Raw genomic sequence first — 26110 nt, forward strand, 5'->3', positions numbered from 1 at the left:
ACGTTCTTCCCTAGTGCCCCTCTTATTTCATCTTCTTCCTTCATGTTACCCTCCGCATGTCACCAGGGGATTTTTCTTGACTCAAACCTGACCCAATGTCGGTAGAGAAAGCGAGCCGCGTGCCGCTTTCTCTTAATTGACGGTGTCATTAATTTTTCCTTCTCTTGTTTCTTTTACCTGTCAAGATAGCAATGTAATAGTCATTGAGTCAAGAATAACGAGCAAAGAATTGGTATTGTTTTATGTTAGTTTTGTCTCCTCATTCGCAGAGCTCATTCTGTCAGAACTAGATATGGTACATGTATTTGATGATCCCTTTGGATTCCTAGTTAATCGGCTGCCGGACGGTGGAAGAGATATCTATAGACTCTTGTGATCCGCAAAACAAACTATTTGAACAATCCATCCTCGTCATGTTACAAGTATCCTGAAACCGGAGGAACAACCTTCGGTGTGCGTCCATCCGTGTAAACATCAGTATCATATAGCTCCCTGGCACCATATGCACATAGCAACTCTACCATCGCTGCACCACTCGGAGAGGGACAATAGGAAGCCCACCACAAAATTGAATTTGATGAATAGCATGAAGTCCCCCCAACCTTGATATTCGGATCTGCTCCTCGACGAAGTAGTAACTCAGCCACTTCAACGTTACTTTGCCAGACAGCCAGATGGAGAGATGTCTCGCCCATCACAGACTCGTTCACATCTAGGCCTGCGGCAATCATTTTCCCAATGAACGAACTATTCATAGATCTTGTCGCATGAACCAATGACGTCTCCTTCCAATGCGAGACAAGAGGGTCTGCACCGTAATCAAGCAAAAGCTCGGCCACCTGATAATGTTTCAGCTTCATAGCCTTCGCCAGAGGCGATAACGGTTTCCCAGAATGGTGGGTTTTTGAGCCGTCAAAATTGCTCCCATAGTCATTAGGGTTGGCGCCGCACTCAAGAAGCATCTTTATCGTATCGTAGTGGCAGTGCGATATAGCCCAGAACAAGATTGACTGGTTTCGCGAGGCTAGTTTCGGGTCTGCGCCGTTCTTAAGAAGCAACCGTACAATAGCATCCCTACCAAACGGCTGAAGCGTGCTCTGTGGCCGAACAGCAAGCCAGAGAGGAGTTATTCCAAGCTCTGGATCGGCGTAATTGGGGTTGGCACCATTCTCCAGCAACAATGACACAATCTCATTACTGGGAGACCGGGCAGCGCGCCTTGAATAGTTTGCATTTGACACTGGGATCCCGAAATCGGTAACAGCGAGACACAGCGGTGTTTGAGCAACCCTGGATCCAGTCCCCCGCGCTTCGGTATCGGCACCTTCATCCAGGAGCACCTTCATGACTCCCTTGAGCCGAAGTAGACTTGCAATATAAAGTGGTGTCTGATTCTGCGAGTTCCCCACATTGATCCCGGCGCCTAGCTCCAACAATCTCTTTATTTCTTCGGGTGCTCGTGCTTCTATTACGGCAACACAGAGCGGCGTGTTGCCCCCGTGGAATCTTGTATCAATATGGACACCCAGTCGAACCATCGCTTCAAATAAGGGCGGACAACCAGTAGCGGCTCCTAGGTAAAGAAGCATAGGGCCATATTTCTCCATGGTATGTGGATCTTCCAGTGCCATGATCAGTTTGGATGGATCAGAAACTAGAGACCTGGCAGGCTTGACTCCACAGTTACAGAAACCAGTTCTCTCAACGATACCACTGCGACTCAGCAAAAACAGGGCACACTCTATATGACCCTTTGCCACAGTCGCAGGCACAATCAGTGCTATTTTGTGCATGTATTGTTTGCAAGTGAGATTATCATACTCTCCCGTAGCAAGAACGTAATCAACGCACGGGATATGGCCACCCTCGGCAGCTAGGCGGAGGGTGGCTTTGCGCCCTGGCTCATTCTCATTCAGCAGATTTGCGAAATTGGTTTCCCACAAGATTTCTGGCCAGAGACCTCTTCCTACAAGGTCTTTCATCACATCCAAATGGCCATTCCTTGCGGCCTGGCCAAGAAGCGGCACATTACAGCAATCGTTGACACATTCCCGATGAATATCAGCGCCAGATTGAAGAAGTGTGTTGATAATAGAGACGTGGCCCCCCTGAACTGCCCAGCAAAGTGGAGAATGGAAGCTTTGACAGTCGTGTGTTGGAAACCTCAAATCATTCGTTATTTTCGACGAGTCTACTGCCAGGGACCTCTGAACGACAGCGTCATAGCCGCAGAAGGCGCCGAATGCCAATGATGTTTGGCCACAATGTTGTGCATTGAACTTGTATAAGCGGGTTTCCAACTTCTCATAGAGCCATTTGTTTGTTTGTGAAAGCGCGTTCAAGCACTTTTGGGTTGCGATAGAGGCGTCACTGTTGTCTGGTTTTGTCGTGTCGAGTTGGGGGAAGAGGGAGTCGATTATAAGCAGCACGATCTCCACAGGTAGATCTAGGAGCGAGATCATATTGTAAAGTGAACAGAGCTATATGGTCTAGTATGAGAAGTGTTGTGCGTCGAGCACACAAGAACTCCAAGAGATGTTAACTGACTGATCACATTCGAGTTGAACTAGCTAGGGCTGAATCTTGGGCACCCATAGCCCTGGGATGCCGATCCTTACCTAATGTGTTATATCACTTTCCTAGGACATATGGAGTATCGAGTATCTGAGTATAAATTCAAGGCTGTTTAAATAGTTTGGAAAGTGAAATCTAACATTATCAGATGCCAAAGAGGGGTATATGGCACGTTGTGGAAGGGACCTGGCGCCTGCATATTAATAGGGTCGGTGCGTTAACTCTACCCCGGCAAATATCAACTGCATGTGAGGTAGTTTCATCTAAGCCCGGATCCTGATAGGGTGAGGAGAGAATAGAAGAAAGATTCTCTACAAGCAGGAAGCTTCCTAAATAGCTATGTGACATCTGACTACCAGGCACCAACCAGGTGACTGCTACAACAGATTCATCTTCTAAGTAGTGGGATTCCTGTTCCTGGCCCTACATTGAGTTTTAGGTAAATATGTTTATAGTGTTCTCAAACAAAACTATTTAGTCGAATAATAATATTTGATTTGGCCAGACACGGAGGTGGGTAGGGGTTTGTTACCTAAAGATGTTTTTTTACCTCTGTATCCCGTTGATCAATTGTTGGATGTTTCTAGAGTCAATCTTCGCTGAAATTAAAGGTTGCCTAGATGTCTTTAGAGATCCGATCTTACCCCTGAATTGTTGCTCCAGATAAACTTACCTCTTCCAGGTCATCGTTCATACTCTCATCAATGGCTCCCGGTTCAAACATCAGATCCTGCCTCGCGACTAATGCTTCTTCCAAGCTGAGAGGAAAGTCGACCTCCCTAATGATCATATCAGATATCTCCAGTGGAAGAGTATTGAACAAGGGGAGTTTTCGCACTTCAGTAGCCCACTAGTCCCTCTGCTGCGGAGGTACATTGGCAGTGGACAGAATCGGGATGTGCGGATCAACCAAAAACATGGCGAGGATCTTGCGATGACCAGTTTCTCCCTTATCACGGAGCTCAAATGGCTGTATCTTACCTACGATGGAGGACATTCGGAAAGGCAATCTGACGACCCGGACGGGTCAAACCCCTGCCTAGCTCTTGAACACAAGGTTCACCGTTTTCGACGCCGTAAAATAGCTCTGCCGAGTCATATTCACCCTGTGCACCCTATGAGCTGCTGGACCTCATAATAAATACATCTTACTAAGTATATATACCATGAACGAAGGGTTTCACCTGTTTATGGCCACTGTCCATCTTCATCTTGTTCAATGCATGTCGGAACGCAATGTGGCTCGGCGTAATGTTCTCTTCTTCATAGTGGTACGGAGCCGCGGCTCAGATATGCTCATTTATCGCGCCCTCAATGTGCCAGCTCTCACCACCGTGCTGAGGGGCTTGGGGTGTCAGGTGGGTGTTGGCGAGTTTGAATATCACCTGGAGTCCTCCAAATTCCTCCTTTAAACTCACTGCACGGTGCTTATAAATGAGATAATAGACAACCTACTTCAGATTCGTACCCGTGGACATATGTATGCAGTAGGGTGTAAGTGTAGTATTACGAAAGAGTGGCCTAGTACATTATACCGACACCGCCTGGGTACCTTCGCCCAACGATAAGCCCGTCCCAATCGGGATAAATCTTGAAATTACATAGGTAGCATGTATATGGCATACTCATACAAAAGGTACAAACGGTATAAAATTCATATCTATGTACATATTTTCCTCAACCCTTCACGATAGCTAGGGAAATTATATGTCATACATGTTATGTCATGTAGACCTCCGCAAATCCCACAAATAGGCCTATATCCCGGGCCCAAAGCCCAACCAGCAGTGGCTATAGGCCCAACCTTTAAGGCCCAACCCAGGGCTCATCAACGGGGGTCCCATCAAAGTCCATTATTACGCATGACTACAGTTTTGGCATACATGAAATAGCTGATGTCAAGGATGAATTGTATGAGCTTTATTGGTGTAATATATTAACTATGACTTTATTATATACCGTGATCTTAGCGACATTGACCACCTGAGATCTTTCCATTGCTGTGCTACAGTCTCTAGGGATATGCCACTACCTTCTTCCAAACCTTCGATTAGAATCTTCCAAGCCATAGTATACCCCGCAGACGGGAAGGGCCTTGTGGTTTGTTTTCCTTTGTTTCCTCCGATGTAACCGTAGAAACTCTTTGGCAAGAAAATCAGAAGAGCAAATGTTTCTTTTCATGAACAAACTGATCAGGTTTTAGCTATGGGCACACAAACTTAAATCCAACCTTATTATGTATAAATGTATATGTAGCCATTCTGACAGAATACTATAGCTGATGAGTCTTCTTTTAAATGAGAACTCTTTAGAGTCTTTAAACAAAGAGGTCAATTCCAAATAAAGGGGAGAAGAGAAAGAAGCGGGGGGATCATCCCTGGAGAGATAAGCTTGGAATAATTCAAATGGACTAATCCTTGCAAAACAAATCAAACAAAGAGCTAAATGTGATAGCAGCATATATTTCAGACTTCTCAAAAGCCAAGAAAAGGTAAGCATATTCCAAGGCTCTCTACTAAAAGCTTTTATGAATGAATAATATAAATCAATATATATATATATGGTAAAAGCGGCCGAAGAGATGAGCTGCTGACCAGTTGGGGCACGGACAGTAACAACGTGCAACGCAAGGACCAGGTACCCGATCCACCTATCCCACTATCCACCCAATTAAACCACCTTCATTGCTACTCTAATTGAAAGCTCATTTCAAGCCTAGATTCATTAGGACAATGGCTTGGAAATGCAGCCAGTTAGCTCTGCGTCGATCACAACGTGGTATCGGTTAGTGCCGCATAACATAGCGGGATTCTTCCAGCCGGTGAGGGGAATGTCATGCCTCCAAGGCTCGGAGTATAAGATCGCGTGTCGTCCCGATCTTCTCTGCCTTTCTCATCGCTGGTACTACTGTGATCCCAGACATGTTCGCCAAACAAACTCTTCTCGCCTTTGTCGGGGCCCTGGCCCTGGCCACGGCCAAGACTACCACGGAAAAGAACCCAACCCAGGCTGAGATCGATGCAGCCCGTGCTACGGCCCTACCTTACTCTCCCGTGTCAAACGTAAAAGGGTTGGCTTTTGATCGCTTCGTGAACATCTGGCTTGAGAACACAGTGGGTTTGCCCCTTACATTAAATAACGATGACCACGTGCTCACCCCTTTGCAGGACTTTGAAACCGCTGCTGCGGATGAGAACTTGTCCAAGCTGGCTAAGGAGGGTATCCTCCTGACCAACTACTTTGCAGTCACTCACCCCTCGGAGCCCAACTACTGTGCTTCTGCCGGGGGTGACACATTCGGCATGGACAATGACGACTTCATTCAGATCCCAGCCAATGTCTCAACTATTGCCGATTTGTTTGACACCAAGCACATCGCTTGGGGTGAGTACCAAGAGGACTTGCCCCATGCCGGCTACCAGGGCATGCGGTACCCCCTCAGCGGCCCGAACCAGTACGTGCGCAAGCACAACCCGCTGGTTCTGTATGACTCGGTTACCAACGACGCCGTGCGCCCGCGTCAAATTAAGAATTTCACCACTTTCTACGAGGACGTGGCACACCACAGCCTTCCCCAGCACATGTTCATCACACCGAACATGACCAACGATGCCCACGATACCGATATCACTGTGGCTGGCGACTGGGTCGCTCGTTTCCTGCCTCCCCTGCTGGAGAACAAGCACTTCAACAAGGACAATCTGGTACTGGTCACTTTTGATGAGGGCGGTAACTACTCCCACCCTAACCGGGTCTTCAGCTTCCTGGTTGGCGATGCTATCCCGAACCACCTGAAGGGTACTACCGACGACACTTTCTACACACACTACTCAATTATCGCCTCCCTGTCCGCTAATTGGGGTCTGCCCTCGCTTGGCCGCTGGGACTGTGGTGCCAATTTGCTGAAGTTGGTCGCTGAGAAGACTGGCTATGTCAACTGGAAAGTTGATACCAGCAATGCCTACATCAACCAGACTTACCCTGGCCCTCTGTCCACCAAGCACTATTCCTCCAAGTGGGCCGTTCCTGCCATCACGGGCAAGTGCTCTGCTGGCCATGGTATTGCTGAAGTAGTAAAGAAGACCTACCACGGTCTTCACCCTACCTACGACTACACCAGCCCTGTACCCTATGACGCGACCACTGGAAACAACGTCGGCATCAAGTACCACCGTACTCTGGTATGGACCCTTCTCTCTTCTCCCTATTAATAATTTAATGCTAATGATTTACAGAAACACGGTCAGGAGGAGTCAGGTATCACTGGGGGGAAACAATGATCCATTTATATGATGCACTGCAACTGCTGTATCAGATGTGAACATAGTTGTCCTTGTCTATAAAAATTTGATTGAATGCTATGTACGACATTGAAATTTCTGCAAATCATGGTGGATGGCCCGGATGATGCTTCCAAACTTGATCCACACAGACTGCATACATATGCCGACGGGTATGGGGGCATCCCTAGTTTACCTCTACCCCACGAAATATATATCTCCACAAAGTATATATTGCTCCACCAAGAATGCCCAGACTTTTGCCAAATGGAAAGTTCAGATGGATTCATAGCCAAGCGTAGAAGCAATTATCTGCTATATGAGCTCCGGATTTCCCTCACCATTGCTGATATCCTTCTGTTTGCAATATCTTCGAGGTTATGAATATGCAGATCGAGCGTATCAGACATTATATAGACAATATTACGCTGAATACCCTCGTTGTATTCTTTTCTCCAGCTTTTGGATACCTCGTAGACTATATATTTTAGATACACGTAGAGTGGGCGGGAAATTCGGTTACATAGGTAGTGCCAAAACACTTCCAAGGTTCCTTCTCTGATTATTGAAACTGTGTAGCTTATCTAAGATTTGGTACATTGAATTCCTCCGCTCTCTTCACCCCCAATTACAAACATCAATGTTATACCTCAAACTACTCTGATCAACAGGTCTGACTTCACATCCGCTAGGCCGTAACGGAGCTCGGTATTCCACAAACCAATCAACAGTAGTGGGATTAAATTCCTACAACATAGTAATATATTCGGGTTACAAGGAAGTCGGAGAGTCAGCCTTGCCGCATGGGAACTTGTTCCAGGGCTTTTCAATGTTCTCAAGAACTCGAGGGAACAAGGACGCCAAGACCCTAGCGGCGCCACGCACTGGAGGCGGATTGAGGCTTTATAATGACGAAGGTGTCGCTTTGACTCCGAACGGCTTTGCGGTGATCTGCAAGCCACCGCAGAGTATAGGCTCCCGGTCTATGTGTTGTAGGATCAAGCAACCGCATACGGAGTACTAAGCGAGATGTACTGGTATCATCGCGGACAGCGCGCATATTCTTCTTCGGGAAGGTACCGAGGATTGTCGCGATGTTCATATGCACGACAAATCGGAGAATTATGTTATTGGTCTAATAGGGAAAATTAATCTAGACTCATATATAATCATGTTGGACATCTACCAATCTAGTTTCCGTTTTTATTTCCGAAAGCAGAAATTTCAAGGCCAATGTTAAACCCGGAGGTGAAATTGTCCGACAACGCCCGCTCTCCAAATGGCTTTTTTGAGTATTTACACGGGATCTTGAGTGGGCCCGTGTGAAATTTTTTAAATTTTTTTCCCCTTAATTTTTTTATATGGTCTCTTAATATGGCCAAGACATCTCAAAATGCTTCGCTTCATAAAGTTTCTTGGAATCGTCTTGGTAACTTGGAAAACTGGACCCTCAGAATGCTTGGTTGAGCCAAGTCATGGTAAGCAAATATATCAAGCTTGGAAGGGTCCCGACCTGTGCAAATCTTTTGAAATGGACACTCTTTTGACCATCCTTTCCTAATGCGGAAGATATCTTGGCAAACGGATCCACCCGACTTGGTACATGACTTCCCGAACTTTTTGACTTCCTTTACGGAATACGGAGTAGACGTTAACACACTCATCCGAATAATTCCCGGGATTCTTCCCGAGCCTCTTCGGACTTCGGGCATCGAGAAAGATCCGTGGATGAAATATTGTAAAAAAAACCTAGAAGACATCAAGGTTGACCTCTATAGATCCTACGCCAGTCATTGATATATCCCACCTCATGTCACTACCCAATGTCTCGTGAGCCCGATGATCATTGCTGAAGACGGCCACACAAAACCCCGGGATTAACGTACTTTGTACTCCGTATGGCTGAAGGCCGTAACCGGGGCCATCGGGCATGGCGAGATTCGGAAGTACATATTGTAAAAAGGCAACTGAAACGAGATCCTTTCTGAATACGTAATATTCAGCCATACCAATCGGCACGGGACATGAAAAAAAGGAAGGAAAAAAGAAGTAAATAGTAGACAAATAGGGAAAAAAAAAAAAAAAAAGCAAAGAAATGGAGTTGACCGTTTACCAATTGCAGAGAAGGATTTTGAAGTCCTCGGCCCCTGATCCACCTCAATTTCCTCTTCCCCGTGGGTTGCAGAGAAGAGGGTCGGATAAGATTCCTTTTCCGGTACAGCGTCGTCCCGAACCCGCAAACTCCAAACTCCAGACGTCCCCAGATGCCCCCCAGGAGCCCCCAGGAATCAATTTGATCCACCCCCCACACAGATGAGTGAAATAAAAAAAACTGAAGCCCCTTACGTAGGGGATATAAATGACCAATAACTGTTGTTATTTTAGCGCAATTTAATATACCTAAACGGTCAAATTAAGCCGTTGCACTTAGCAAACCGCAAGACTTTCTTGTATCCCCGCAACCCCACTAGCCATGGCCCTTGGCCCCTTGTCTCTACTTGGCTTCACTTGGCCCCCACGGCGGGTCGCAAGACTTGCCTATCCAATGTGGTAGCGCCGCCGATGTCACTCTCCAAACTTTTTTCTTTCTCTTGGCAAATAACATGGGGATCGAATGCATATAAGGCTACCGAAATATCCTCTTTGTCTGAGCTTTTTCTTTTTCTCCTTGTAGCTTTGGTCTTTTCCTCTCTCCATCTAATAGAGGACGTTCATCATGTGGACCACAACCTCCGGCTTGCGGGGCAAGAAGCTCCATATCGCCATTACATTTACATCCGTTGTCGGATTCTCACTTTTCGGTTATGATCAGGGTTTGATGTCCGGTATCATTTCCGGTACCGAGTTCACTAAGGAATTCCCCGCCCTCCATGGTGAGTCGGAGCACGTTGCCGTCCTTCGTGGTGCGGTCACTGCCTGTTACGAACTCGGTTGTTTCTTCGGTGCTATCTTCACTATGGCCTACGGCCAACGTATTGGCCGCACTCCTCTCTTGGTCGCCGGTGGTCTTCTCATGATCCTCGGTACTGTTATCTCTACTGCTTCCTTCGGCCCCCACTGGGGACTGGGCCAATTCGTTATTGGACGTGTCATTTCCGGTCTTGGAAACGGCATGGACACCGCTACTATTCCCGTCTGGCAGTCTGAGTGTTCGCGCGCTCACAACCGTGGTTTCCTCGTGTGCTTCGAGGGTGCTATCATCGCTGTCGGTACCTTCATTGCCTACTGGCTCGATTTCGGTCTCTCTTATGTCGACAGCTCCGTCCAATGGCGGTTCCCTATCGCCTTCCAGATTCTGTTCGCCATTCTCGTCACCGGTGGTGCTCTCATGCTCCCCGAGTCTCCTCGTTGGTTCGTTATGCAAGGTCATGACCAAGAGGCCATCCAGGTCCTCGCCCAGCTCAACGATAGTGCCCCCGATGCGGATGATGTGCTCGCCGATTTCAACCTTATGAAGGCTGATCTCGCGGCCATGCAGAATGTCGAGGCTAACAGCTGGGGTATTTTGTTCACTGGAGGCAAGACTCAGCACTTCCAGCGTATGATGATCGGTTGCTCTGGACAGTTCTTCCAGCAATTCACTGGTTGCAATGCCGCCATCTACTACTCGACCCTCCTATTCCAACAGAACTTGCACATGACAGGCAAGCTCCCCCTGGTTCTGGGAGGTGTTTTCGCCACTGTCTACGCTCTCGCTACCATCCCATCCTTCTTCATGATCGAGAAGGTCGGTCGCCGTAACCTATTCTTGATTGGTTTCCTCGGCCAGGGTCTCAGTTTCATGATCACCATGGGATGTCTCATCGACTCGAACACGCAGAATGCCAAGGGTGCCATCGTCGGTATCTTCTTGTTCATCTGCTTCTTCGCCTTTACTACGCTACCTCTGCCCTGGATCTACCCCCCGAGATCAACCCCCTCCGCACCCGTACCAAGGCCGCCTCCGCTTCCACTTGCATGAACTGGATCACCAACTTCGCCGTCGTCATGTTCACTCCCGTGTTCTCCAACCAGTCCGACTGGGGTATCTACCTCTTCTTCGCGCTGGTCAATTTCATCGCCATTCCCTTCGCCTGGTTCTTCTACTGTGAGACCGCCGGTCGTGATCTCGAGGAAGTTGATATCATCTTCGCCAAGGCCCACACCGAGGGCAAGTGGCCCTACAAGGTCGCACAGGAGATGCCCAAGCTCTCCATTGCCCAGATTACCCAGATGCAGGCCGAGCTGGGTCTCGATACCTCCGACCTCCGTATCAACTCTGAAGCCGAGAAGGCTGAGACTGCTATGAGCAGCAGCAGTGAGACCAAGCACAGCGAGACCAAGCACGAGTAAATACTCCATTGGTTGCCCTTGGTGTCGACTGATATTCGCAAAGCGAATCGGATTAATTATGTCTCGGATCTCATATTATCATGTGACCATAGATTCTCTATACCCCCCCCCCCGTCTGACGGGAAAGCAGGCAGACTAGTATGTAGATAGGCTGCTTTGTGATCTCTTTTTATTTTCTCTATATTTTCTTTGATCTAAATACATACTTTTTACCACTATCAATATTTCTCGAAACATCATTAATGGATCTAAATGTATGATCTCCACTGCTCGGGTCTGCAGCCCTGCGATCCAGTATATTCTCTCAGTGGGGATGGAAGTAAGGAAGGCTTGGCATCATATCATTCATGTGTTTTGTACTGAGATTTCGGTGCAAATTGACGATGGCATTAGTCAATTTTGCGTACAACATACGATGCACATGGATTTGCTTGTGTTATGACCCCTAATTAATGGGGACCTTGGAAGTCCCTGCAGACCGTCGATTGGAGGAAGTTTACGAGACAAAGAAAAGTCAGCATGTGATTCAGCATAACTTACATGTCAGATTCTGATGAATGAAAACGCATGTGCAACTCAGGGGTCCCCGGGTAGAACCTGTCGTAGGACCTGAAGCCGGAGAGCCGAGGCATTCCTGACGACAGACACATGCCGAAAAGCCGCTGTACTCGCCATAGTTTCTTAGTTTCATCGTGAATAAAACATTAATTAAGCATATTACACATATTATCTGAGTGTACTAATCCAGTAATTCGTCAGGAGCTAGCCAGCCGCAAAAGTACTCTTTTTCCTCAACTTCTCCCCAAACTTCCACAAAAACACCGGCGCCGGCACGCCAATGACAATAGCCACGAACGCCAACAAACTATTCCCCCACCCATAGTGCAAAGCACTATACATATACGGTGCAAAAAGTGGAAACCCAAACCCAGCTATCGAGCGCAGAAATGCACCAGCAGCAAGCGCACTAGCTGCAAACCGCGTATAGGTATCGACCATATAAGTCTGGATACACTGGAAGGCAATGATGTTTCCAGTACCAAACAGTACAGCGCCGATGTTCGGCGCGATCCAATGGCAGTGGTACTGAGCGGTCCAGCCGTAGATGAACAAGCCAGCGGGGATGAAGAAGGCGCCGACGAAGAGTAGTGGGACGCGGAACTCCGGTTTTCCGACACCGTCGTTGCGGGCCTTGAGACGCCGGTAGATGCGGTCGTTTAGTGGGGCGCAGATCTGTGATCCGAGCCAGAAGCCCAGTCCGAGAGAGATGTAGTTCAGTCCGCCGATGCCGGTTGATTCGTTGTAGTAATTTGGGCTTGTCCAGAGAGTGGGGAATGTTGAGAGGACGAGGTACATGATTCCATAGATGTAGGCCATGAATAGGGCGAGGACTTGGACGATTGGTTGGGTGAGGAGGAGGCGGAAGGGACGGATGAGTGAGCTGCGCAGGACTTCGGGTAGAGTTTTATTTTGGCGCTCTGCTTCCGTCTGGTAGGATTCGTCGCCTGTTTCTTTGCGGAGGCGGACGGCACGGTCGAGGAGAATTTTTGGGCCGTAGCTCTCGCGTAGGAAGAAAAGGCCCATTACTTGGATTAGGCCGTCGGTTATTGAGGTTGAATAGAACACCCAGCGCCAGGTTGTGTTCTCGGCGATGAATCCTCCTGCGATGGGGCCCAGGGCAGGGCCTAGAAGGGGCGCAAGACTGTAGATTGCGATTCCTTTTCCGCGCTCTTCAGCCCGGAAGCAATCCGAGAGGACACCGCCGCCGATCTATATTGTAGGTGTGGTCAGATATAAGCTTTTCTAGGGGGTGGTTTTGCGGCTTGGCTTACAGCTAGTGGGGCACTGCCTCCTAGTCCAGCGAAGAATCGACAGACGATCATTTGGACTTTTGTTTGTGATACGGCACACCCGATGTTGAAAACTAGGAAGAAGAGGTTGGAGAGCTGCAGGACGATGGTTCGGCCGTAGATCTCTGACAGTGGGCCGAGGAATAATGGGCCAACAGCGTAGGCCAGAACGAAGATTGAGAGCATAAGTTGTGAAACTACCTCATCCGTGACTTTGAGATCCGCTGCCAGTGATGGCAGTGCCGGTGCAACCATTGATGAAGAGACCGGCGAGATGAATGTGAATAACGATACGGTGATGGTAGCGGCCCATTTCTTCTTGTTGGTCCAGTTTTTCGGGTTTTCGGGGTCTTCAGGACCATCCCATGATACCTATATGACTTAATACCGAGTGCGGATTTGGGGAGATGGAACAAACCTACCAGTTTTGGGTCGTGACGAGACCGGTTCGACTTTGACGTCCTCGATTTCTCCAGCTCGGGCTGTGCAGCATCGGCTTTTTCCAGATCCAGATCGCGCTCGTTCACAATCCCGTTTCGCACTTCCTGGATAATGTCGGGCTTCTGCTTGTTTTCGGTGGACGTTTCACCATAGTTGGACTCATCGTCACTGTGGTATACTGACTGGTCATTGAGATGTCGACCCGAATAGACTCGATCCACCTGGGTCATTCCTGGATTTGAGAAAGACTGTAGCCTTGTCCTCAGGGAACCAGCCAAGCTCTGAGATCGTGACTGTGTTCTTGATGCCTGGAATTCAGAATCGGTACTGGATATTGATGTCGACCGTGATCTGGCCGAACCAGATTCTTTATGGTCCGACATTCTCGATGCTCATACGGAGAACCAATCGACAATAATCGGGGGGGATGAAAAATTATATATGCAAAGCCAACTAAATGGGCACGCGACACTGACACCCTAGAGGGAAAAAACCAGACTGCAACAGGGGGGAACTTTTTTATATTGAATCAATAGCCAGGGAAAAAGACTTCAGGCAGACATCATATTCCATTGTGAACGGGGATAAAGCAAAAAAGCGCCTTAACACCGCCCAGAAGAAAACCCACCGTCTCTCCAATTTGTAACATTGAGGGTAGTGATTGGCTGGTACATAAAGCTTGACACGATGGTGACGCCTGGCCAGACCCCATTTGCCCCTCTGTTATCACAAATTTTCTTGAATCTGGCGGCCTGACCCGTCGCCAGTTGTCATTAGGGCAGTTTCGATGCGGAGAGAAGCCTGAAACGGTATTCCGTGGCTCCACTTGTCGCCTCAGGTGTCGATTATCGGGTCTTCGGCACATTAGTCACGTGTGATCGCCAATACCATATGCCACATTGGGACCCCGGTACAGGGGTTCTCCCGGTTCCGGGGAATTCTTTATTGGTTGACAACTTTGGTTTGTGTCTTCAATAGCCCTGGGATCATGTCGCTTGAGTCGATTGGGAATGTGCTGGCAACATTGCTGATATGTACGGAATATTTTCTTCAAATGCCCGATCTCTTTCGGTCCAAATTTGCGTTACGGTGTTTCCATATTAGTCTAGACCACCATAGTGCATGGCTGATGCCCAATTCTTTCATATTCGATATGCATTTTTCTAATATATTTAGCCCCCTTCTCAGACGTAGCGGTACATACTGTTATGAGGATGTTACTATTTCTATTGCTAGGGTGAGTGTATCGTCGAAGATTGTGCACTATAAAGACCAGTGGAGAAAACACTGCCATAGGGCTAATGATACACTATGTCATCAGAAGTGGCCCCATGGGCTCTGATATTGATAATTGGCGACTTCAGGTCAGAAGATAATCATACGCGACTGCATATAACGAGGTGCTGCAAGAGGAAGCTGAGGTCCAGGACTTTCTATTCCCCAGATAAATGCAATCTGTAGTAATGTCTCATTTGCTGCCACTGCCAAACGTACCGAGAGACAATGAAAGTAGCTAAAATAACAAAAAAGACTAAACGATCAAGCTACTTTGTCTATAAAAGTATACATCGTTGACACTCGGGGGTGCCAAGGTTACCCCACACTTTCTTATCAGCTCTGCCCAGAGATACGATCGGCGCTGAGATCCCCTGTCTTCTCCTTGAATCAAATATGCCGCCAGATCGACGTGTGCAGCGAATCGTCCGGGTAAGGACTGGTTGTTTGACCTGCAGGCGTCGCAAGAAGAAATGTGACGAGACACGTCCAATCTGTGCTGGTTGTCAACGCAATGACCTGGGCTGCCAGTGGCCCCCAACTGTACCCGGCAAGAGAGATTCCAGCCATGATGATGAAGCTCAAGTATCTGCGACAGAATGCCAGCCGAATATTTTTGATGCCATTGAGCAGCTCGATGAAATATCGATGCCTGGGAGTCCCTTATCGCAACGAGCGCCATCCGTTTCATCGAGTGCAGGGCACTCTGTGAATATTGGAGACCAGTCTGAAGACACGATGCTGCATGATGAGACACATAATCAACGTCGACTGTCAACAGCTACCAGATTTACCACTAGTGATGCTCTTGTCACATCTGGCTCAATAGGAAATGTGCCCCCGCGCAGCTTATCCCTGATGCCTGGTTACGATGCCGAGTCTTATCAGCTTCTCAGTCATTACCTGGCTACAACAGCCGACTGCATGGCAAATGGTTCCACCCCTATCAACCCCTTTCTAGTACAGATTGTACCCCTAGCGTTTTCTAGTGACTTGCTGTTGCAGCTGGTCATCACCCAAAGCGCTGCTCACCGCGCATTTCGATCACGGGATGAATCAGATACAATTGCCCACAGCCACTATACAAAAGCCCTTCAGCATTTCCGCCGTGGGGTAACCGACTTCATCGACGGGAAAGAATCAAACCCTCTCATGCTCCTAGTGGGTGCGCTTCTGATGTGCTTCACCGAGGTAGGAAATCCATGATTCAAATATAATGTGCTCAATAATCTAACAAAATTAGACCGCAAAGGGTGATATGAACGGGACAATATTTGACCACTTATCTGCTGCGAACTCACTCTTAGTCAAATTGCTAGCCCAGAGCGACTCGGCAGTTCCACGAGACTTGAAAGATTTCGTCATCGAATACTACACCTATACTGCGACCGTCAGCATGATCTCAATCGATGCTCGCTTTAGCGGGCAGCTTTTTTTAAACTTGGATCTCGAACAACGGTCACGCGAATTACTTCAGACCCAGTACGTGGGCAATTTGTGCGGTTGCTGGCTGGAACTATTGCTGTTGATCCCGTGTATCTTCGATCTCGGCCGACAGTGGATCATGGACGACACGCAGGCAGTCGTTCCAACAGCTGATGATATCGCCATGTTTGCATCCATCCAAGCCCAGATCCTGCGCTGGTCGCCCTATCCCAATGTTGGGAGGGAGGTCCATCTGGCTGGAAAGATCTTCCAAGAATCCATACTCATCTATCTATACACCTCCCTGGGTGGCTTCCAATATACCAGGGATGGAATATATAAAGGTATGGTGGAAAATGCAGTGACAGAAGCCATGTCATACCTGAGCGAGCTGTCACCCAGTGCGCGTATCAACTCCGGCCTCTGTTGGCCGATCGCTGTGGTGGGCTCATGCCTTCTCAACCCCGACCAGCAAGACTGCCTACGAGGACGGTTGAATGCCATGACTGAAACGTTTGGTCTTGGAAATATGCACCGAACACTTCTACTCCTCGAGGCAATGTGGCAATCACCTGCGTCCGAGGCTGGGCCATGGAATATTTGTCGAGCAATGCAGCAAAATCAAATATGGATCTCATTTGCGTGATGTTGATCGTCATTCTCTTACTCATATTATGTACAAACTAGCAAATTCTTTATCCATTTATACAGCCAAGTTCTTCGGTGCTTCCGTCGCTGGACCCTCGGGTGTAACATATGCCTTTGTCAAGCCACCATCGACGACGAAGTCAGTAGCATTCACGAAACTGCTCTCGTCGCTAGCAAGGAAGATCACCGCATGGGCCTGTTCAATCGCCTCGCCAAACCGACCGGTAGGAAAATGAACCTCACGACGGAAGCGCTTTTCCTTATCATCACCAAGCCAATCCTGCAACAGGGGGGTGCTATCCGAATGTCAGTTCCGTCAAAGGTTGAACCGGGAAAAGGGCAACATCAACATACTTGAGAGGTGCAGGACAAAGCGAGTTGAATCGGAACCCCTCGCGGGCATGAACAATACCCAGCTCCCGGGTCATTGCCAATACAGCACCCTTGCTAGCGGTATACGCCAATTGCGGAGTCGCAGCCCCAACCAGCGCAACCATGCTAGCAGTGTTAATCACGCTAGCGCGCTTCTTTCCATGCCTCCGGAATGCGCGCACGGCATGTTTCGAGCCGTACCACACACCCTTCACATTGATATTCATTGTGCGATCCCAGATATCCTCGGGACACTCCTCTGAATCCCCGTCCTTGGGGTGCATGATTCCAGCATTATTGAAGATGATATCCAGTCCACCCCAGGCATCGAGATGAGCGACCGCTGCTTCGACCTGGGACTCGTTTGACACGTCGACGACTTTGATTTCGACCTTTCCGGTGCGGCTTGAGGCGGGCACGACACTGTTCACCTTGGACAGGGCTTTGTTCAGGCCTTCGTCACTAATGTCGGCCATTAGGACGGAGGCGCCTTCGCGGAGCATGAGGATTGTGGTTTCGAGGCCGATACCTCTGTTTTCTGTTAGTTGTATCCTCCATTGTTTGGTTTATCATAGGTGGAGAAAGGTACATACCCCGCTGCACCGGTGACGATGGCATTCTTGCCTTCAAGACGACCGACCATTTTGATATTGTGTAGATGTGATATGATAGAAGGAGCTAGGGAGGATGGAACAGTGTACTGAAACAGTTTGGATAATTGACAAGAATGGATAAAGACTGCAGAGGATGGACCCTTGGTGAAGGCCTGAATTTATACCATTTCCAATCTCCAAAGTCTACATTGTACAATCTCCATACCGGAGCACCTCCAACCGATATCTAGCCCACATGATCGATCAGATCAATTAGACCCAGCACATGACAACGCGCAATATCCCCCCCTTTTTCCTTTTTCAAATCATCTCCATAAAACTGGATGAGTTCTATCGCGCTCCTACTACCCCGCCAGTACGGTGAGCTCAACGCGTGGGGCATGAGTGGTAGCTATTAGGTAGATCTTCAACCATTCAGGTGCATGAAGCATTCTCCGATCGTATCGTTGACTATCTTTGGTGGGGTCTCGGGGCTAAGGCAGCGCGGTCCGGGACCGCGCTACTGTGGGGCTATTTGGATGAGCTTCAATATATTGGATAATGCAAAGATTTCCGCGGGGTCATTTGTATTGCTATCTATAACTAGTGAATATTTATGGGCTGGCTATAGTTCTTGTCTACATGGTTTCGAGTTAAAGTTGTAGACATGCTCAGATAGTCGAATAGTTGAATAAAAACAACGGTATTGGAATTTTTTGAACTATTCTAGACTATCACGCTAGTTAATCATCTTCAAAATTGCCCATGTCCTCATGCCGAGCCATCCTTAATGTGGTAGCTCTTCAGCTTCACGAATCCATCGTATCCCCGTGGGCCAAGAGTGCATCCCAACCCTGAGGTCTTCCAGCCTGTCCAGGCAAGATCCTGATGTCCAATATTAGCATTAATGAACTGATAAGACGTCGATTTAGAAATAGTCAGAGTGTCTTACCGGGCTTGGATAGTCGCAACGATTGATGAACACCGTACCGGCCTCAATGCGATCGATCAACTCCTCTCCGCGAGTGATATCCTTCGTCCAAACGCTCGCCGTCAGACCATACTCGCTGTCATTCATCAATGCAACAGCTTCGTCGTCACTGGAGACCTTCATGATTGGCATCACAGGACCGAAAGTCTCCTCCTTCATCGTAGCCATGGTATGGTTGACATTGGTCAAAACAACCGGAGCGACAAAGTTACCTTTTTGGATCTGAGGATTGCTCGTCACCTCGAAGCTCGGATTCTGGGGAGTAGAGTTGGTAGCTCCTTTAGCAATCGCATCCTTGACGTGAGCAGCGATCTTCTCCGCGGCCTGCGTTGAGACAACAGGGCCCGTGGTTGTGCTTTGATCTTGTGGATCACCAAGTTTGTACCTGATTTGAATGTTAGAGATATCTTCTTTTGAATGTAATCAGCCTTACGATTTCAGCTCCCCCTGCACGGCACACACAAAGTCATCGTAGATCTTCTCGTGCACATATACCCGCTCTATAGAACAGCAACTCTGTCCGGAATTGAAAACAGCTCCATCCACGAGTTGCTCTGCGACGTGCTTCACGTCGGCGTCTGGCCGAACATATGCGGGATCATTTCCACCAAGCTCGAGGTTGACGGGCTTGATGTGTCGGGCGGTTGCCTCCCTGAGTCTGATTCCACCTGCTGTTGATCCGGTAAATGAGACAGACTGAATCTCTGGAATCTGTGCTACCTGATCCATAACATCCAGGTTTCCAATATGAATGACCTGAAGGACCTGAGGTGGAAGTCCTGCCTCAGTAAAGACCTCGAGCAGTCTATTGCCAAATAGCGGGGTCTGGGGCGAAGGGCGCAGGATAACGCTGTTACCAGCAAGAAGTGCCGGGACAAGAGCATTGACGGTCGTCAAGTAAGGATACTATCATATTGATGAGCAAGTCTGTGGATACTTCAATAATAGGGTTCACTCACATTCCAAGCACCCGCAATAAGCACCGGTCCCACGGGAACACGCTTGACCATTCGCCGGAAGCCTGCTTCTGGCCGACCAGGGAGGTCGGACAGGCTCTCTTCGGCAATATCCATCAAGTATTCGGCACGCAGACGCATAGTGTTGATCTCTGATGCACAGTACCGGATGGGTCGCCCCATTTGCGAGGTCAATTCTTTGGCCAGGTCATCGCGGCGCTGCTCAATAATGTCCAGTGCTCGTTTCACAATACTTTTTCGATCTTCTAGGGAGCTTGTTCTGTAGGACTCAAAAGCTTGCTTTGAGGCAGCAGCAACTTCGATAGCTTCTTTGAGTGAAGTACCAGGCTGGTCAAAAATGACCTCGTGCGTTGAGGGACAGATGGTACGAATTTGGTTTGACATAGTGTTGTATTTGATCTGGGAAAAAATAGTGGAATGCCGAAAGGTGGGAAAGGTGGACTTTATAGGGCGGAGCCGGCGCGGTTGGAGATATGACAGCTCGTGTTTGTTAATTCCACTTTTATCATTTGTATCTCGATCTTGTAACAGTATAACAATAGCACTTTACTTGTATCTGCTTGAACTACTCGGTCTTCGCATCTAGTATGAATCTTGCAACTACCTTTGCTATCAACCACCCATCATGGGAATCACCCACTCGCGATAAACCATCCTTGTACAATTTATCATCAAATATCCCATTATCATGTCTGGCTTCGAGCAGACACGACATGATACCTTCATTATATTCCGGATGTCCTTGTACCGACAGCACTCGCTTGGGCAAGTAAAGACCCTGAACTTCACATTTTGGACTTGTAGCGAGATTTGTGTAACCGCCTGGAGCATCAAAGACAATATCCCGGTGCATCTGTTGAATGCTCTGTATTCAATCAGAATCTCCCTCAATTGAGCATCTTCAGTGTTTCTTCACTTACCAGTGTATCCTTTCCAAACAGTTTCTTCCCAGCCTCAGTCAGGGCAAGCTTCTCGACAGAAACCTCCCATCCAGCTTCGTTTCTTCCAACTTGGGCTCCCAGCGCCCGCGCAAGAATTTGATGTCCGAAGCAAATCCCAACCACCGGCTTCTTATTTGTTAAAACGGTCTCACGAATGTTGCTTGTGAGATCACGGATCCACTGATCATCAGCCCAAGCATCGTGTTCTACCAAGTGATATTAGTTGCCCGATTCGAATATTGAAATGGATGGTAACGTACTGCTTCCAGTCAAAAGAACGGCGTCGACGTTCTCTAGATCAAGAAATTGGCTGTTTTCCACCATGTGATGTTCACTAAATACCACCGTAATATCTTTGGACTCGGATATTTCCAAGTCTTTGAAGCCTTGTCTCAGAAGGTCTTGGAATATTGCGAAGTAGTCGCCATACTTTCTAACAATAGGCTCAATGGGCGTGTCACACACGAGGATAGCGATATGAATGCGAATGCAGGTCATTCTTGAGATGTGTACTTCCGCTTTAGATTCACAATGAACAATAAGCCCATCAGGTTAATATTTAATCTCAAGTTTTTATCACAAGAATAAGCGCGCTGCCTATAGAGTGCGGAACCCCACACCACGGAGCGCGGAGCATCTCCGTGAGAGCATCCGATAGCTTCGCCGATGACATTGTTTTGTCTGGAAAATTGCGCGCTATGGTCTAAACCGCGCGGGATTATTTTTGGCCTGAGCTGCGGCGCGGCATTAATGTTGACCACATGTTGGACCCGCAACCTCACAGCCCACTACGCAATTGTATAAAGTCACAGGGGCCGGCGAAATGTCTCTTTCAATTTAAACTGTTGGACTCGGTTAGTCCTGCTGCTTTTGTTGAAATCTTCTCAAAATGACTACGCCCACCATGATCACTGTCGAATCACTCCCCAAACTTCTCGCCGACGACATCAAGGTCAAAGTCGCCGGTATCGACAGCGATGGTGTACTTCGTGGCAAGGTCATGGCCAAGGAGAAGTTCCTTGGAATTGCAGAAAAGGGATTCGGCTTCAGCTCAGCTCTTTTCGGTTGGGATATGCACGATATGCTATGGACAACCGATGCACGTGTCGCACCCCCGGAATCAGGATACGCAGACTTCCTGGCTGTTCCAGATCTAAACTCGTTCCGCCGTCTGCCGTGGGAAGACAACATTCCTTTCTTCCTAGTACGATTTCTTGACGATACACGCCCGGTTTCGGCGGATGGGAGGAGTATGTTAAGGAGTCTGTGTGATAAGCTTGCGGGAGAGGGACTTCATGCTTTGGCTGGAGGTAAGTTACGGAGAAATATGGCGGGAGGATCTCAAAGGCTGATACCAGGCAGTCGAACTTGAATTTATGAATTTCCAGACTCCTTCCGAAGACGGATACGGCAGTGCAGGCTCCCAGCATCCCAACCTTGCTACTTTCCTAGAGAAAAATGCCCCCAGTGCCCTGCGGCCAATTACAGCTGGCATGTTCTGCTATAGCTCAACGCGACCGGTTGCCAACAAGAAGTACTTCTACGATATTTTCAATACTTGCGCACAAATCAACTGCGGCATTGAAGGATGGCACACTGAGGGCGGGCCCGGTGTGTATGAAGCAGTATGACATCCATCCAGGTCATTTGAACTACTCTGATACTTTGCATAGGCCTTGATGGTTTCCGAGATTAGTGAAATGGCAGACAAAGTGGCATTGTTCAAGTGGGTGCCGCAAATACCGCAAACAATCTGTTGCTTCCAGAGCTAACAAGTGGACAGACTTTTAACCAAATCCCTGGGTGTCGACCACGGCGTAACACCATGCTTTATGGCTAAGCCCATGCAAGGAATGCCAGGCAGCTCCGGGCACATCCACATCTCACTCGCCGACAGGGATGGGAAGAACCTGTTTGCAAGAGAGACACCCGAGGCAAACCCTCAATGGTCAGACATCGCACACCTCTCTGATACAGGACGTCATTTCCTCGCCGGGCTTCTGGAAGCTCTGCCAGATATCATGCCACTATTTGCGCCGACTGTGAACTCATACAAGCGCCTCATTGAGAACTACTGGGCACCAGTGCACATTAGCTGGGGACTCGAGGACCGGATTGCCTCAATCCGTCTCATCACTCCACCAGTATGCAAGCCAGGTGCCACACGTATGGAAATTCGCATCCCTGGGGCTGATTTACATCCCCATTATGCGCTGAGTGTCATCCTTGCAGCAGGCTGGAGGGGTGTACAGAAGAAACTTGAGATCAAGGTCCCACCTATGTCCGCATGCACGCCCGGGGAGCGTCCAGAGCTTCTGCCCAATACTTTGGACAAGGCCTTGGACCGGTTCTCGGCTCCAGGAAGCATTGCACGGGAGGTTCTGGGGTCGGAGTTCGTAGATTTCTTCACAGCCACAAGACAGCACGAATTGGGTCTTTGGAGAGAGGCTGTGACTGATTGGTAAGTCGAAAGTATTGTGCTTATGGATGCAAGGCTAACTCAATTATAGGGAGTTCAAGCGATATATTGAAATAGTGTAAATCATTGCTAAGCGTTTTGAAGCAAATTGACCGGGTATTCATCTAGAGATACTAATTATAGAGATTCTCTTACCACTTGATATATATTGTTCTAGTGCACTCTGTGTCTTTATCAACCTAAGCTAGTGTCTGGAGCCCATGTGGTTAAACGACTGCGCCAAGTCCGCAATTATAATCCGTAAGAACCTTTTCGTTCTCTTCTTTTTCCTTGTTTCTCTCTCTATTTTTGGTATTGTCTCCTTTACCTTTTGCTTCGGCTTTGAATACCCTTCCCTACATTCAAATATAACCATTGAAAAGACCCCCTGGAAACACCTTGATCTACTCCAACCTAGTCGTGTATAGCGACGATCAACATAAAGAAGAGGGACAACCCGGAATTATTCCCTTGATATAATTTCGCCAGCTCACATCTGACGATCGTTCTATTCAGCGATCCCGGATCCACGAACTAGAGTACGAAATCCTTATCCCCTACGAACTTGCGGACTGGACCTCATGTATAGCGTGGAAGAAAATCGAAAATTATTGTATAGACAATCTCCCATTTGGAAGGTTAATAATCTAGCTTTCCAAGTGGGCGTGGCTGGCCTTTTCCAAACGCTTCACTTATGGGGACGCCAGAGTGTTCGTCTTGAAGTTGAATTAGGCCTAGGGATTCGACGACGTTGACAAGGCGAGAAGCCGGTACCGAGATTTAACATGGATGACCTGATTATCCAAGATTGGGCCTTGGACACTTGTATTATAATATTCCCTAACTGGCCGCCAAGTTAATCTTCCCTTAATGCAGTCTGTCGTACTTGTGCATGATCCTGCAGGTCTCAGATCTTTATTGGATAAGATTTAAGCCCGGGAACAAGCTGATGATACCACCCCGGGACCCTTTTTGTACAAATAATACCCATGAACCGACCCTCATACATTCAATCCCTAATTCAAGAGGCTATAGATACGGCAGGAATGCGCTAAGGCTTTTAGGTTTTAGGGTACCTTGAGGCCGCCCACGTGATGATCGGCAGAAACACCGGGGCTCGTCCGGGGGGTTGATATCCCCCAGCCTCAACCTAATGTGTTCATAACCATCAATTCATAAAGGCATTCTGTTCGCAAAGCCAGCGCAATGGCTTCGAACCTTCCTCTTCCTCTTCCGCCGCGCACCCCCACTCCGCCAGCGGATGACGAATATGCCTCCCAGATTAACTCAGGGATCCCTATCGATCGCAATGCCCTATCGCCGCTCAAGGCTTCCTTTCCGAAGGGTATTATGGATGATGAAAGCAGAGATACCCTAAGCCCAACGAAGTCCTCTTTCAACCTGGCAACCTCGCCTGAAGATGCAGAGACACCGATCGAAAATGGCCCTAACGACTCGTCCCCTACGGGGCCATTCAATTTCAATACTACTGTTATGGCGAAGAGCCCAGTGATCAAATCGGTGAGTTGAACCGCGTCGATGACTTGTGATGGCAGTGATGCTAACTTGTTCCCTCGTGTTTTAGAACATGGGACAACGTCGTGGCCACAAGTACAAACACAGTAGCATATCGCATCAGATCTTCCTCGAGCCTCCTCCTCGCGCGCCCCTAGCCCTTCCGAACTCCCTACCTATGCCAACACTGAAAGAATGCCGATCTAGCATGTCAAAGGACCAAAAGACCCGCTTCTGGTGGAGTCTCTGTCATATGTTCATTGCGGCATACACACTCTGGACCGCGCATGGGTCCCTTGCCATGACAGCATTGTCGCATCTGATTCTGTTTGATTCACTTGGCGCTCTCCTGTGTGTTGCGGTTGATGTGCTGGGCAATTTTGAAGTCTGGAAGCGATCGACTATCCGCCACCCGTTCGGCCTTGAACGTGCAGAAGTTCTAGCCGGGTTTGCGATGGCTGTACTTCTTTTGTTTATGGGGATGGATCTTATCTCCCACAATCTGCAACATTTCCTCGAGAAGTCTGGTCATGAGCCTCATCGCCCGCATGAGCATGATCGGGTATCTCTGGGTAGCGTGGATGTGACTGCAGTTCTAGCTATTTCGTCGACGCTTGTGTCGGCAATTGGTCTCAAGAACCACGCTCGAATTGGGAAGGCTATGCGATTTGGGTACATCCAGTCTCTTCCGTCGGTCTTGAGCAACCCGTCTCACTTCCTCACTCTCTCTTGTTCAACTTTGCTGCTGCTTTTACCTCTGGTCTCAATCCGCATCTACGACTGGCTCGATAAGCTCCTGTCTGGAACCATTGCCTTCTCAATGTGCTTCCTAGGAACTCGCTTAGTCAAGACTCTAGGCTCCATGCTTCTCATGTCCTACTCCGGCCAAGGAGTTTCTGATGTCATCAAGGATATTGAAGCCGACCCTTCTGTGTTCGGGATTGATGACGCTCGATTCTGGCAGGTCCATTATGGGCTATGTATGGCAAACCTCAAGCTACGAGTCACTGGTTCTGAGGACAATCTTGCCCGGCTACGGGAGAAGATCTCCAGCTTGATTCGCAACAGGCTGGGTGGCGGGTATGGCACCGGGAGTCAAAGATGGGAGGTTTCTTTGCAATTTACGATTGAGCGTGCATGATGTCTTCACTGTTGACCTGTTCATAAGTCTTATTCATTCTACGGGATACCCCTGTATAATATGAACTTTTTTTACGTCATAACCAACATAGATGCAGTAACACGTAAGAACCAAAACGCAAGCCTCGTGATATTCCTCTTAGGCTCGGTTTGTGCATCCTCCATATTATATTCACGGTAAGATACCGAGTACCATTTCATTCAAGCACGACCCATTCTTGGTGTCTGTTCCGAGAGACGAAAGATGCATAAATCAGATATGATCTAGTATAGCCGGTTGGTGTATATGTTTCTGTAA

The 26110-nt window shown here is 48.3% G+C and overlaps 11 protein-coding genes across 11 annotated transcripts; 6 read left to right on the top strand and 5 right to left on the bottom strand.

Annotated features, from left to right (window-relative positions):
* Nucleotides 1-416: 416 nt before the first annotated feature.
* On the bottom strand, nt 417-2462 carry N7517_002199 (ankyrin repeat domain-containing protein; the record flags this gene model as incomplete). Its single annotated transcript, XM_056719929.1, has 1 exon — nt 417-2462. One exon carries the CDS (start codon nt 2460-2462, stop codon nt 417-419), a length of 2046 nt encoding a protein of 681 aa, XP_056584064.1.
* Nucleotides 2463-3740: 1278 nt separating this feature from the next.
* N7517_002200 (uncharacterized protein) lies at nt 3741-3986 on the top strand (the record flags this gene model as incomplete). Its single annotated transcript, XM_056719930.1, has 1 exon — nt 3741-3986. One exon carries the CDS (start codon nt 3741-3743, stop codon nt 3984-3986), a length of 246 nt encoding a protein of 81 aa, XP_056584065.1.
* Nucleotides 3987-5495: 1509 nt separating this feature from the next.
* N7517_002201 (putative acid phosphatase) lies at nt 5496-6854 on the top strand (the record flags this gene model as incomplete). The annotated part of the gene is made up of 2 exons (XM_056719931.1): nt 5496-6755; nt 6810-6854. The coding sequence occupies 2 exons, from the start codon at nt 5496-5498 to the stop codon at nt 6852-6854; spliced, it is 1305 nt and encodes a 434-aa protein (XP_056584066.1).
* A 2716-nt stretch (nt 6855-9570) lies between these two features.
* Nucleotides 9571-11186, top strand: N7517_002202 (Major facilitator superfamily domain general substrate transporter; the record flags this gene model as incomplete). The annotated part of the gene is made up of 2 exons (XM_056719932.1): nt 9571-10692; nt 10764-11186. 2 exons carry the CDS (start codon nt 9571-9573, stop codon nt 11184-11186), a joined length of 1545 nt encoding a protein of 514 aa, XP_056584067.1.
* A 762-nt stretch (nt 11187-11948) lies between these two features.
* Nucleotides 11949-13860, bottom strand: N7517_002203 (MFS transporter; the record flags this gene model as incomplete). The annotated part of the gene is made up of 3 exons (XM_056719933.1): nt 11949-12956; nt 13019-13408; nt 13459-13860. The coding sequence occupies 3 exons, from the start codon at nt 13858-13860 to the stop codon at nt 11949-11951; spliced, it is 1800 nt and encodes a 599-aa protein (XP_056584068.1).
* Nucleotides 13861-15148: 1288 nt separating this feature from the next.
* On the top strand, nt 15149-16823 carry N7517_002204 (Zn(II)2Cys6 transcription factor; the record flags this gene model as incomplete). The annotated part of the gene is made up of 2 exons (XM_056719934.1): nt 15149-15943; nt 15996-16823. 2 exons carry the CDS (start codon nt 15149-15151, stop codon nt 16821-16823), a joined length of 1623 nt encoding a protein of 540 aa, XP_056584069.1.
* Nucleotides 16824-16880: 57 nt separating this feature from the next.
* Nucleotides 16881-17840, bottom strand: N7517_002205 (oxidoreductase, short-chain dehydrogenase/reductase family; the record flags this gene model as incomplete). Its single annotated transcript, XM_056719935.1, has 3 exons — nt 16881-17121; nt 17180-17728; nt 17791-17840. The coding sequence occupies 3 exons, from the start codon at nt 17838-17840 to the stop codon at nt 16881-16883; spliced, it is 840 nt and encodes a 279-aa protein (XP_056584070.1).
* Nucleotides 17841-18561: 721 nt separating this feature from the next.
* Nucleotides 18562-20142, bottom strand: N7517_002206 (aldehyde dehydrogenase family protein; the record flags this gene model as incomplete). Its single annotated transcript, XM_056719936.1, has 4 exons — nt 18562-18675; nt 18743-19166; nt 19215-19687; nt 19741-20142. The coding sequence occupies 4 exons, from the start codon at nt 20140-20142 to the stop codon at nt 18562-18564; spliced, it is 1413 nt and encodes a 470-aa protein (XP_056584071.1).
* Nucleotides 20143-20323: 181 nt separating this feature from the next.
* On the bottom strand, nt 20324-21023 carry N7517_002207 (type 1 glutamine amidotransferase; the record flags this gene model as incomplete). Its single annotated transcript, XM_056719937.1, has 3 exons — nt 20324-20623; nt 20679-20905; nt 20960-21023. 3 exons carry the CDS (start codon nt 21021-21023, stop codon nt 20324-20326), a joined length of 591 nt encoding a protein of 196 aa, XP_056584072.1.
* Nucleotides 21024-21588: 565 nt separating this feature from the next.
* On the top strand, nt 21589-23240 carry N7517_002208 (glutamine synthetase family protein; the record flags this gene model as incomplete). Its single annotated transcript, XM_056719938.1, has 5 exons — nt 21589-22009; nt 22062-22324; nt 22373-22425; nt 22483-23160; nt 23210-23240. The coding sequence occupies 5 exons, from the start codon at nt 21589-21591 to the stop codon at nt 23238-23240; spliced, it is 1446 nt and encodes a 481-aa protein (XP_056584073.1).
* A 1123-nt stretch (nt 23241-24363) lies between these two features.
* N7517_002209 (cation efflux family protein family) lies at nt 24364-25813 on the top strand (the record flags this gene model as incomplete). The annotated part of the gene is made up of 2 exons (XM_056719939.1): nt 24364-24678; nt 24743-25813. The coding sequence occupies 2 exons, from the start codon at nt 24364-24366 to the stop codon at nt 25811-25813; spliced, it is 1386 nt and encodes a 461-aa protein (XP_056584074.1).
* Between the last annotated feature and the right edge of the window lie 297 nt (nt 25814-26110).

Source organism: Penicillium concentricum, assembly GCF_028827145.1.
Source record: "Penicillium concentricum strain IBT 3081 chromosome Unknown utg000001l_segment0_segment0, whole genome shotgun sequence".
Taxonomy (NCBI): Eukaryota; Fungi; Ascomycota; class Eurotiomycetes; order Eurotiales; family Aspergillaceae; genus Penicillium; species Penicillium concentricum.